General features: G+C 36.6%; 1 protein-coding gene across 1 annotated transcript in view; it reads left to right on the forward strand.

The window, feature by feature from the left end:
- Positions 1 to 14,021, forward strand: part of LOC148952798 (WD repeat-containing protein 11-like) — a 311,667-nt gene that overhangs the window by 55,716 nt on the left and 241,930 nt on the right. Inside the window, exons 6-7 of the mRNA XM_089087426.1 lie at positions 2,902 to 3,064; positions 12,820 to 12,937. Coding sequence (XP_088943552.1) covers positions 2,902 to 3,064; positions 12,820 to 12,937 — 281 coding nt within the window. The remainder of the gene's footprint in view (positions 1 to 2,901; positions 3,065 to 12,819; positions 12,938 to 14,021) is intronic.

Consider the following 14,021-nt stretch of genomic DNA (forward strand, 5'->3'; position numbering starts at 1 on the left):
ACTCGAAAATTCCTTCAGTATTTCGTGTAAGGTCTTGCCTAGTTTGAACCGTGTGTGTGTCGCGGATATAAATTGCTATACCACCCCTTTTCATCTGTTTTCTGTGGAGAAAATGGCTAGTGTAACCTGGAATATCCAAAAGGCTTTCGGTTTGTTGTGTAATAAATGTTTCACATAGACCTACACAATCTGGTCTAAGCTCCCGACATGTCGACTCTAGATCAGAAAATGAGGAATACAGTCCTTGGCAATTCAAATGAAATACCGAAAGTTGAGAATCGGAAGACCTCCCAGTAATTAAATTAGAAATGACATATTTACTTTTAGGAAAATTTTTATCATCAAACAAATGGAAATCATTTTCTTGACCAATTTCTTGATCAAAAATAAGCTTGAGATTTAAATAAGACTCATCTAAATTTTTTAATCTATCAATATCAAAATCTCTGATACCTCTCGGGGATGAAGCTGAAGAAAAAGTCATCACTTACCAACTGCAATCGGCGGTCCGTCGTGAAAATTCCAGAAGAGCAAGGAGTAAAAAACAATGAACATACCCAATTGAACTTCTTTATGGAACACTGAAAGAAAACAAAAACAAACTAGATACCTTGAATTTTGGGAACATGAAAAAAGAGAATAGAAAATTGAACAAATATGAAACAAAAAAAAAAGAAAACAAAATTTTCGCTTTACATCCTTCACTGCCATACAAATTAAAACAGAATTACTGTGCGGCTTCAACAATAATTCAAAAAACTTCTCACGATATCACGTACATAAAAATTAAATATCGGAGAAAAAAAAAGACAAAACTACTGGTCGGAAACAACCTCCTCTGGGTCATTTTTGGCAAACAGTTTTAGCGGATCGAAACAGTCATCATCGTATTTAACCCACTGCTGTGAGCTTTTTGACTTTTTTGTCTCCAGCCAGAGTTTCACGTTACGCTGGACCACACGAGTCTCACTGACCTTCTCTGCTCCCTTTGCATTTTTTAGCTTGTAACCGAGAGCCAATAATTCCTTTCTTCGCTTTCCTAATTCAGCAGGTAAGTCAGTTGACACGCTGTAGCCCGTTTTCTTTAGTTTACCACATTCTTTAAGAATCAATGAGCGATCATAATTCTTGAGCTGCACGAAAATAGGCTCAACTGTTTTTTTCCTACCACTCCGCAGACTAGGACCAACACCATCATCAGACACGGTGGATTTTTTGACCCTATACGCAACACTGATGCCTATTTGATCAGGATCTGCAATCCCGAGTTTTTTTCCGAAGAAATTTTTTACTGTCTAAGGAAAATTTTCAGATTCATTTGGCGTATCGATCCCGTGAAGCAGAATATTGTTTCTCCGTGTATGTAAATCCACTCGAAGTGCAGACGATTTCACTTTAATCAGTTCCAATTTTAACAGCTTATTTTTAGTCTTCAACACCTTATTTTCTTGTTGTAGCATCGAAATCGTAGCAGTTAACTCATCCATTCGCCGGTCAAAATGCTCTTTTGTTAGTGATGTAGCCATCTCTTATTTTTTAACAATTATGCCGCACAATTTAAAAAATCCTTAAAAAGTCATGAAAGGAAACTTACTCGCAAGGGCCCGTAATTTTTAATATCCAGATATTACTTAGGGCCCACTTTTAGCAATCGCAATCAGTCAAAACTTATTATCCAAGCAGCGTCCTTTGGGCAAGTGACGTAGCTAATCCAAATTCATTTCACACCCGGAGACCTTCACTGTCTGAATGCTAAAAGGTAACTGGTATTGGAGGTTTAACGTACGGGGTTACCACTTTTTGAGGCAAAAATGGCGCAAAGAGGTTGCTATGCCACTTACTGGAGGGGGAGAATCCCTCGTCGGCCCAAAATAGTGGGATTTCGGCGGTTACTCCAACGATTCCGTGTCTAGTAGCATGATCGAATAGTCCCAGGGCCACTTTTAAGGCCATGGGTTACCGGTAATATTTCTAACTATCTATTTAGACTCGACTTAGGCTGAAATTTTAAGAGAGTATATAGTATAAAAAATCTTACTATATTCAAGACACGCTACAAAAGAACTCAAAACGGAACTGAAGACAAAAATTTTACACTTCACGAATACACTTTAAGACGAGTGCTTGCGCGCACATCACTGACCCAAGGTGATGAATGGCCGAATTAAATCAGACTCCCAGCATCCTTTGAAGCTTTTCAAACTCTAAATTTAAGCTGTATGAGTCATCGCTCAACTGGCTTTTTCAACCACTCGCTAATTAGTGGATTCTTCAGACATCGTAATAAAAGCTTTCCTGGGGGTTTAGATATTCAACATAAATGAAGTTAAATTTATAAAAAGGCATTTTTCTGAAACTAAAGGGGCCAAAGGTCCCAACAAGGATACATCCAGTGTATTTTCCTTGCTCACTGCCTAAAATAGCCTTCAAAGAGTTGCCCAAAAGGAAGACCTTCCAAGTATAGACGGGAAACTTTTTCCGACCACCCCTTCCCATTACTGCTGAGGACGTAGGAAACAGGGAGGCACACCGAATATAGTGTTATGAGGATATCTGAGGAGAAGCCCGAGTCTATAGATCGGCTGGACGAGAGTTAAGTAAGTGAGGATAAATAAAAGCTTGGATTGGTTACAATATTAAAACTTGCCCTCGAATAGTTATTTGTAAAATATGACGTGACCTCGCCGTGATTTTATTTGTAGTTTTAAAAATTTGTAATTTTCTGGGTAGGAGATGTTTTTTAAAATTTTAATGCATTTGGAGAAAAAAGTGTTGCAATTTTGCAATGTTTTTTCTTATGCAATTTTAATTGTAATTAATATGGAGACGAAAATGATAAAAGGAAAGTATTTTTAAAATACATTTTTGATTTTCGCTTTGTAATATCGGATTTTTTTTCAGTCGTCAAGAAGAAACTGTTGAATGTTTACAGACCTGCTTTCATCAAGGCGTCAGAGACATGTTGATACTCCTATACCCGAGAGAATGTCTACTGATGGACCTATTTCTTGGACAAACGGTTGCTGTAATATCTGCTGACAGGAATAGTAGCCAATTTAGCCAAGTAAGTGCAGTTGAAAGTATTCGAAGATAGTAACTGTAAAATCAGGATCAGTCAATGAGTTAACTGAATTTGAGAGAACACAACTGAGTGTTCACAACACAAGCTTGAACACAGCTGAGTACAGGGGGATTGCCCTGAAATGCCTTGTGATTTGATATTTAAGAATAGACGGAATGTCCAAATTGTTGAACATGGTCGCTCAAAACCCCTATGCCTTCCCAAGGCCATAACATAATTTGCACTTTACTGAAAACAAATATAAATGTTTTTACTTTTATTACTTTAATAAATCAAATAATATTAACATTTTGATTACTAAACATTAGTATATGTATATTAAACTGACAATGCACATTCATTTGTATTTTTTTCAGTAAAGTGCAAATTATGTTATGGCATTGGGAAGGCGTAGGGGTTTTGAGCCCTACTTATGTTAATTTCTGCTCGTTTTGGGTTTCATTTATTTATCGATGCTGATTTGTGTTAGTTTCATGTTTGGTAGATTATTTCATTTTATTTTGCTCATTTTTGTTTAATGGAGTTCTTTACTTTTCTTTGAAAAACTTATTTTGTGAAAAAAGTTTTTTTTAATTAATTTCTGTTCGTTTTATATTGACATAGTCTTGTCAGGGGAAAAGAAAATATTACTTTAAATCTTTTCGTTTTTTAAGAATTTATAGTTTGCCTGCTGGAGAAAAATTTTCAGCAATTTTTAACAACATACACCCTTTTAAAAATCTGGACACAAATAGTAGTGTTTAATTTAGTTTCATACCTCCTCTAGTTGACCTTGAAATGGAAAACTGGATACCATTCGCATAAAAATCTGTTTACTTTACGCCATTTTTATTTGGTTAAATTTTAAGAGCAGAAGTAGCCCCGAAAGTTTGAACATAATACCCTCAGTCGTTCTTGGGATACTGCTGAGATGCCTTATTGAGTATTAGCATTGATACAGTGCGTTTTGATTTAATCTTAAGGCATTATTTAGTTTTTAAACATAAAGGCACATGGGAGTGTGGGCGTGGGAGGGGGATTAATTTTCCTCCAATCATTTTCGACTATTAAAAAGGGCATCAGCCCTTTCTATTTTCAATCGAATGAGCCCTTTTCGAAGCTCCTACGACAACTCCTTCGATACGAAGTGCCCTGGTCTAAACAACAACACAAAAATAATACATTATAAACACATCGATGTTTACTATAAAAATGTGAAGCCATCCAATAACTTTCGACCATTAAAAAGGGCACAAGGCCTTTCGATTACATATACCTTATATGCCCCCAGGGCATAAATTACAACCCTTATTCTAAGGGCTGTGAGGGTGGTTGTCATCCTCTAAGACCTAATTTCCAGAGCTTCAACTACGTTAAACAAAATGGCTATCTCAGAATTTTGATCGGATGTTCCTGGGAAAATGATGGGCGTGAGATGGGCGTTAGTTACTCTCCAATCACTTTCAACTATTAAAAAGGCACTAACCCTTTCAATTTCCAATCATATGAGCCCTTTTGAAGTTTCTACGACAACGCTTTCCATAAAAAACTTATATGCCCCAGGGCATAACTTACAACCCTTGCCCTGAGGCCTGGTGGGGGGGGGGATGTCATCCTCAAAGACCTAATTTCCAGAATTTTCTGCAACGTTGAACAAAATATCTATCTGAAAATTTTGATTGGATGTGTTTGGGGGAATGGTGGGCGTGAGAGGGGGGTTAGTTACCCTCCAATCTCTTTCAACTATTAAAGAGGCACCAGCCCTCTCAATTTCCAATTGAATGAGCCCCTTTTGAAGTTTTTACGAAAACTCTATCTATAAAAACCTTATATGCCCCCAGGGCATAACTTACAACCTTTGCCCTGGGGGCTCTGGGGGGTTTGCCATCCTTAAATACATAATTTCCAACTTTCAATTACGTTGAACAAAATGACTATCTCTAAACTTTGATCGAATGTGTTTGGGGAAATGGTGGGCGTGAGAGGGGGGTTAATCACTCAACTCACTTTCGACTATTAAAAAGAGTAATTTCAATTTCCAATCAAATGAGCCCTTTTTGAAATTTCTACAACAGCTCAATATATAAACCTAATATACCCTCAGGTCAAAAATTATAACCGTTGCACTAAGGGCTCTGAGTGGGTTATCATCCTAAAACGACGAATTTCCAGAACTTTCGAATACGTTTAAAAAAAGGCATTTTTCGAAAGTTTGATTGGATGTGAGTGGGGAAATGGTGGACGTGAGACGGGGGTTAGTTGCCCTTCAATCACTTTCGTCTATTAAAAGGGCACTAGCTCTTTCAATTCCCAATTGAATGAGCCCATCTTGAAGTTTCTGCAACATCGCTTTCTGTAAAAACCTTACATACCTCCCGGGCAGAACTTACGACCCTTGTCCTGAGGGCTGTGGGTGTGGAGGCGTTGTCATCCTTAAAGACCTAATTTCCAAAAATTTCAACTACGTTAAATAAAATGGCTTCCTAAAAATTTTGATTGGATGTGTTTGGGGAAAAGGTGGGCGAGAGAGGAGGGTTAGTTGCCCTCAAATCACTTTCGAGACTATTAAAAAGGGCACTAGCCCTTTGGATTTCCAATCGAATGAGCCCTTCTTCAAGTTTCTACGACAAAGATTTCAATAAAAAATTATATGCCCCCAGGGCATAACTGATAACCCTTGGCCTGAAGACTTTGGGGGGGGGGGGTGTTCTAATCAAAGGTATAATTTCATGAACTTTAAACTGCGTGAAAAAATGGCTATCTCAAAATTTCGATTGGATGTTTTCGGGGAAATGGTGGGTGTGGAAGGGGTGTTAGTTGCCTTCCAATGGAATGAGTCCTTTTTGAAGTTTCTACGACAACGCGTGCTACAGAAACCTTATATGCCCCAAGGGTATAACTTACAACCCTTTCTTTGAGGACTCTGGGGGATTGTCACCCTCAAAGACCTAATTTCCAGAACTTTCAAGTACGTTGAACAAAATCGCTATCTTAAATTTTTTATTGGATATGTTTGGGGAAAAGGTGGGCATGAGAGGAGGGTTAGTTAACCTCAAATCACTTTCGTGACTATTTAAAACGGCACTAGCCCTTTGAATTTCCTATCGAATGAGCCCTTCTTCAAGTTTCTACGACAAAGATTTCAATAAAAACTTATATGCCCCCAGGGCATAACTTATAACACAAGCCCTGAATACTGTGAGGGGAGTGTGCTAATCTAAGGTATAGTTTCCTGAACTTTAAACTGCTTGAAAAAAATGTCTATCTCAAAATTTCGACTGGATGTTTTTGGGGAAATGGTGGTCGTAGAAGGGGTGTTAGTTGCTTTCCAATCACTTTCGACTATTAAAAAGGGCAACAGCCATTTCAATTTCCAATTTAATGAGCCTTTATTGAAGTTTCTACGACAACGCGTTGTATAGAAATCTTATATGCCCCAATGGCATAACTTGCAACCCTTGCTTTGTGGACTGTTTGAGGATTGTCATCCTCAAAGACCTAATTTCGACTATTAGAAAGGGCAATAGCCATTTCAATTTCCAATGGAATGAGTCCTTTTTGAAGTTTCTACGACAACGCGTGCTACAGAAACCTTATATGCCCCAAGGGCATAACTTACAACCCTTTCTTTGAGGACTCTGGGGGATTGTCACCCTCAAAGACCTAATTTCCAGAACTTTCAAGTACGTTGAACAAAATCGCTATCTTAAATTTTTTATTGGATATGTTTGGGGAAAAGGTGGGCATGAGAGGAGGGTTAGTTGCCCTCAAATCACTTTCGTGACTATTTAAAACGGCACTAGCCCTTTGAATTTCCTATCGAATGAGCCCTTCTTCAAGTTTCTACGACAAAGATTTCAATAAAAACTTATATGCCCCCAGGGCATAACTTATAACCCAAGCCCTGAAGACTGTGAGGGGAGTGTGCTAATCTAAGGTATAGTTTCCTGAACTTTAAACTGCTTGAAAAAAATGGCTATCTCAAAATTTCGACTGGATGTTTTTGGGGAAATGGTGGTCGTAGAAGGGGTGTTAGTTGCTTTCCAATCACTTTCGACTATTAAAAAGGGCAACAGCCATTTCAATTTCCAATTTAATGAGCCTTTATTGAAGTTTCTACGACAACGCGTTGTATAGAAATCTTATATGCCCCAATGGCATAACTTGCAACCCTTGCTTTGTGGACTGTTTGAGGATTGTCATCCTCAAAGACCTAATTTCCAGAACTTTCAACTATGTTTGAAGAAAATGGCTATCTTAAAATTTTGATTGGATGTGTTTGGGGAAAAGGTGGGCATGAGAGGGGGGCTAGTTGTCCTCCAATTGCTTTCGACTATTAAAAAGAGCACTAGCCCTTTGAATTTCCAGTCGAATGAGCCTTTTGGAGTTTCTACGACAACGCTTTCTATAAAAACCTTGTATGCCCTCCAGGGTATAACTTACAACCCTTGCCCTGAAGGCTTTGGGGGAGTGTCCTCCTCAAAAACATAATTTCTATCTGGAAATCAACGACGCTGAACAAAATGGCTATATAGAAATTTTGATTGGATGTGTTTGGGGAAAAGAGGGGGGGCGTGAGAGGGGGGTTAGTTTCCCTCAAATCACTTTCGATTATTAAAAAGGGCACTAGACATTTGAATTTCCAATCGAATGAGCCCTTTTTCAAGTTTCTAGAACATAAATTTCATTAACAACTTATATGCCCCCAGGGCATAACTTATAACCCTTGACCTGAAGACTGTAAGGGGAGTGTCCTGCTCAAAGGTACAATTTCCTGAACTTTGAACTGCGTGAAACAAAAAGACTATCTCAAAATTTTGACTGGATGTGTTTGGGGAAATGGTGGGCTTGGAAGGAGTGTTGGCGGCCCTCCAATCACTTTCGACTATTAAAAAGGGCACTAGCCATTTCAATTTCCAATTGAATGAGCCCTTTTTGAAGTTTCTACGACAACACGTTCTATAACAACCTTATATGCCCCCAGGGCATAACTTAAAACCCTTGCCCTGAGGGCTGTGGAGGGTTTGTTATCCTCAAAGACCTTATTTCCAGAACTTTCAACTACGTTGAACAAAAAATGGCTATCTTAAAATTTTGATTGGATGTGTTTGGGGAAAAGGTGGGCGTGAGAGGGGTTTAGTTGCCCTCCAATCACTTTCGACTATTAAAAAGGTCACTAGCCCTTTGAATTTCAAATCGAATGAGTCTTTTTTGAAGTTTCTACAACACCTTCTATAAAAACCTTATATGCCCCCAGGGCATAACTTACAATCCTTGCCCTGAGGTCTTTGGGGAGTGTCCTCCCCAAAAACATAATTTTTATCTGGAAATCAACTACGCTGAACAAAGTGGCTATCTCAAAATTTTGATTGGATGTGTTGCCCGAAAGGGTGGGCGTGGAAGGGGCGTTAGTTGCCTTCCAATCACTTTCGACTATTAAAAAGGGCACAAGCCACTTGGATTTCCAAATGAATGAGCCCTTTTCGAAGTTTCTACGACAACTTCTTCGATACGAAGGGCCCCGGTCTAAAGAAAAAAAAAAAATAATACATTGTGCCAACATCGTTCTTATATGCCCCCCAGGGCCTAACTTAAATTCCTTGCCCAGAGGGTTGTGGGGGAGTGACCTCCTCAAAAAAATATTTTCTATTTGGAAATCAACTACGCTGAACAAAATGGCTATCTCAAAATTTTGATTGGATGTGTTTCGAGAAATGGTGGGCGTGGAAGGGGTGTTAGTTGCCTTTCAATCCACTCCAATTTCCAATTGAATTAGCCCTTTTTGAAGTTTTTTACGACAACTTCTTCGATACGAAGTGCCCTGGTCTAAAGGAAAAAAAAAATTAATAATACATTGTGCTACAGGGCATTGTGCCCTTGCCCTGTGGGTTGTGGGGGAGTAGCCTCCTCAAAAAGATATTTTCTGTCTGGAAATCAACTACGCTGAACAAAATGGCTATCTCAAAATTTTGATTGGATGTGTTTGGGGGAATGATGGGCGTGGGGGGGGGGGGGCTAGTTGCCCTCCAATCAATTTTGACTATTAAAAAGGGCACAATCCACTCCAATTTCCAATTGAATGAGCCCTTTTCTTAGTTTCTACGACAAATCCTTCGATATGAAGTGCCCTGGCCTAAGACCAAGAAAAAATAAATAATAAATTGTGCCAACATCATTCTTATATGCCCTCAGGGCATAACTTAAAACCCTTGCCCCGAGGGCTGTGGGAGAATGTCCTCCTCAAAAACATATTTTCTATCTGGAAATCAACTACGCTGAACAAAATGGCTATCTCAAAATTTTGATTTGATGTGTTTGGGGGAATGATGGGCGTGGGGGGGGGGGGGTAGTTGCCCTTCAATCACTTTCGAATATTAAAAAGTTCACTAGCCCTTGGAATTTCCAATCGAATAAGCCTTTTTGGAAGTTTCTATAATGTTAAAGTTTTGATTGGATGTGTTTCGGGAAATGGTGGGCTTGGAAGGGGTGTTAGTTGCCTTCCAATCACTTTCGACTATTAAAAAGGGCACAAGCCACTCCAATTTCTAATTTAATGAGCCCTTTTCAAAGTTTCTAGGACAATTTCTTTGATACGAAGTGCCCTGCTATAAAGGAAAAAAAAAATACTAAATAATACATTGTGCCAACATCGTTCTTATATGCCCCCAGGGCATAACTTAAAACCCTTGCCCCGAGGGTTGTGGGGGAGTATCCTCCTCAAAAACATATTTTCTATGTGGAAATCAACTACGCTGAACAAAATGGCTATCTCAAAATTTTGATTGGATGTGTTTGGGGGAATGATGGGCTTGGGGGGGGGGGGAGGCTAATTGGCCTCCAATTACTTCCGTCTACTAAAAAGGGCACTAACCCTTTGAATTTCCAATCGAATGAGCCTTTCAATCACTTGCGACTATTAAAAAGAGCACAAGCCACTCCAATTTACAATTGAATGAGCCCTTTTCGAAGTTTTTACGACAACTCCTTCGATACGAAGTGCCCGGGTATGGATTAAAAAAAAAAAAAAAAAAAAAAAAAAAATATATATATATATATATATATATATATATATTCTGCCCACACCGTTCTTTGCTTAGGCAGCGCTATCGCGCTGCGTATGATTTGTAAAGCCATGTTTGACTGAAGCTATGTTATTATTTTGATATTTATTATCCTCATTTATATGGATCATTTATGGGCTGTGTCCTAAAGAACACGGCAAAGGCTATGAGAGATCATGACATAAAGTGGGAAAGTAAAACTCTCCTAGACCTAGATTATGCTAATTATTTGAGCGTCTTAGGTAAAATTTTTAGCAAAATGAATTTGAAGGTTTTGAGAACTCAGTGCGCAAGAGTTGGCTTGAAAATTATTGTTAAGAAGACTATGTCGCTTAGACTGGCAATAAGTGAAGGGGAAGAGGTGATGTTGGGTATGGAGAAGATCGATCAAGAGGATAGCTTCACTATGAGAAGTAGTTTTATTAGTAAAGATAGTGAATGCAGTGATGACGTTAAAAGTGGAATGGCCAAGGCCCAGAGTGTTTCTTCATAGTTGAAAAAAGTTTGGAAGAATAGGAATGTAAGTTTGCGAACCAAGATTATAAAATTGGAAGCTACGGGAATGACAGTGGTCAAGTATGGTTCTGAAACGTGGGCGCTCCCAAAGAGAGAGAAGGATTTGTTAGATGTTTTCCAGAGGAATTTTCTACGGATTGTTGTGGGTACCCGTCTGACTGAATGTATTTCAAACAGCAAGCTCTTCGAAGAATGTGATTTTGTCCTCCTTTCAAGGGCTATATTGAGAGAAAGATTGAGATGATTGAGACATGTTCCGTGGATGAAAGATGACATATTGCCAAAGATCATCCCTTTTAGTCAACCATCTAGGACCATACAAAAAGCAGGTCGTCGACGAATTAGGTGGGGGGAGGTCGTAAGGAAGGATTTAACGGAAATTGCAACTTCTCGGGAGTGTGTAAAGAAGAAGGCTAAAATAAGGAGGCTTTAAATAGATTTGAATATTTTTTTTTAATTATAAAGAAGGAGGCTGTGAATTGATTTGGATTGAGTAGGAGTGTGAGTTGCTGTTTTTGCTTCAGGTGGCTTGCTGCAGTGAGTTTTTAATAGTAGCAGTAGTATTACAAAACAGTGGTGTCAATTCAAGAAAATATAGGGGGAGGGGGACGGAGTGCAGAGTGTTTTTTTTTCTAAAAAGGAAAAAGGGACAACTTTGTTGTTTTTCTTCCTTTTTTAAGCATTAATAGATTTTTTTGTCAAGTAGCTTAAAAATGTACTGTTTAAATTGTTACTAATGTTATCAAAATTTAGTTATATCTATTTCTAGTTAATTAAGTAAATAGCTATAAATGGTTTTTTTAATCAAGAAATACTGTCAATCTCATTCCTAATACTTCATTTTAAACCCTAAAGTGTATTTCAAATTTCAACTGCTTCAACTTCAGTTCACCCGCTTCACATACGTTATATTAGGCGTCGTGCTTTTTTTCAGCCGAAAAATTTGACTCTTTCCGCAGAATTTTTCCGCCGAAAAATTTGAAAATTTGACTCTTCGGCATTTATAAGGCATCATCGTTTGCTTTAAAAAGAAAAGAAAAAAAAGATACTTAGTAATTTTGCTTTCGAAAATCAAAAGTGCAAAATTATAGCTTTGAAAAATAAGTGCTAGAAATTTTTTTGTACAAAATTGTATTCCGTATCGAAAGATATTGAAAATTGGATTCAAGTTTTTCGGGTTATTGTAGTTCTTCCATTTTTGAACTGTCAAGAAAATAATCGACCTTATTTCTGAGTAGAATTTTCCTATACAACAAATCAAATAAAATTGTGAATATCGCTCATATCGCAATTTCTTATCAATTATGTGAGCATGGAACGTTATAAAAAAAGCAATTTATTAAACACAGAAGATTTATTATCAATTTATTATTACAATTGTTTTTACTATTTTACTCATATGTTTGTATATTTATATTTTTTATACATCATCAGTTTTATCAAATTTAGATTTATTATCACTACTATTATTTGTTTTTACTTACTATTAACTCTATTATTTATTACTATTTAATTTATTGCTGAATTTATAACATCCATTTATCATGGAACTTGCGTTTAGGCCTTGAAGCATAGCCTAGAAACGAATCGACCTATCTTCTTACTAGAAAAGTAATACATCGGTCAGAAGAAAGCCTGGACTTGAAGAAGAAGAAGAATGCTTTAGGGGAGGGGCCCTACTATGGAGTTGTTTTGGTCATGAAGTAATCAAACACTGTGTGTTTCTTTGTAATTTTTGCTTTTATGGGGAGAGGGGGAGGGCTCACACATTTTATAGTGAAAATACAACTATATGATGTGCTTTGATTTTGGATAACCATGCAATTGCATGAGTTCTTTCATTTTCTCATCCAGAGGGACAGTTTTAGTATCAATTAAGGGTAGTTATATATCAAATATGAATAAAGTTTTGTTAGTTTTAACAAAATTGTTTGAGTTTCTCTCTTTTATAATTATACTTTTGTCTTTTGTACTAAGTCCACCTTGTGGAATAGTTTTAGTTTTATTTGGTGAAATAAAAATCATATTTGCTGACGCTGTATAAATTTTTTCTTATTGGTCGCTTATAGAGTTATTAGTTATTTATAACGTTATGCTCACGTTACATTAAGAATTTTTTTTATTAGTTATTCATTTCATTTTCATTATTTCATTTCAGTTTTTATGTCATTATTTTTTTAGGTTGTATCTTTGAGACAGAGGAATGGATTTTTCTTTTTTCATGAATCTGGAAGTGTTTCTGCTCGGTTTTTGCATCCTCAGGCCTATTTAAAAGATGGGGCTCGACAATCTGCTAGTGGTAACTTATGAATTTTATTCTGTACTTGTTATTTATTCAAAAAGAACTTAGCACTTTTTTCAATTTGGGGGGTCATGAATCAACTTAGATAGTTTGACAATAATGTCAGCCAATAAGGCTGCTTCATTCAAAGATCAGGGATCGGTTTTCTTAAACACAATTAAGAAACTGAACGAGGGTAATTGTCAGCCCGTGAAAAAAAAAAAAAAAAAAAAAAAAAAAATAAGCCGCATTTGGTTTCTAAATTACTTTTATTATTTCTAATTATTTTATTATTTTGTTGATTGACCAGTGGAGTCAAGACCCCACTGGATGTACATAATGCTCGATAAGATACGAAGAATATGTTAAAAAAAAATAAATCAAGAAAGCTAACAAGCATGATCGGCCAGTGGAAAAAAATTATTCTCGTTTGGTTTCTTGATTATTTTTTTTTATTTTTTCTTCGTATTCTTAGATTTATATTCTTAGATTATTTTTATTTTTTCTTCGCATTCTTAGATTTATTTTCTTTGATTATTTTTATATTTTTTCTTCGTATTCTTAGATTTATTTTCTTAACTTATTTTTTTATTTTTTCTTCGTATTCTTAGATTTATTTTCTTAGATTTTTTTTTATTTTTTCTTCGTATTCTTAGATTTATTTTCTTAGATTATTTTTTATTTTTTCTTCGTATTCCTAGATTTATTTTCTTAGACTATTTTTTTATTTTTTGTTCGTATTTTTAGATTTTGTCGAAAATCAGTTTTCTTCCAGATATTTCTGGAAGAAAAAAAAACAAGACTGTTCATGCTTAGATGCAACTAGGGGAGAAGGCTTGGTAAACAAGAGATATGATTGTCCTGTTGGAAAAGCGTACTTTAACAAACCTTGTTTATTTGTGTGACAATTTTCTCCACAGATCAGTTTTCTTCTAGAGATTTCCATAAAATAAAAAAAAGAATATTCTTGCTTAGATATAACTAGGGGAGAAGACTTGGTTAAAGCGAAAAAGAGAGATGATTGTCCTATGCTCTTTTGTTAAAAAAGTGTACTTTAATTAACTTCGTTTATTTTTTGCGATAATTTTCGTCATACATTAGT

Source organism: Artemia sp. Qi Xiang Cuo, chromosome 4, assembly GCF_049724085.1.
Source record: "Artemia sp. Qi Xiang Cuo chromosome 4, ASM4972408v1, whole genome shotgun sequence".
In the NCBI taxonomy this organism is placed as follows: Eukaryota; Metazoa; Arthropoda; class Branchiopoda; order Anostraca; family Artemiidae; genus Artemia; species Artemia sp. Qi Xiang Cuo.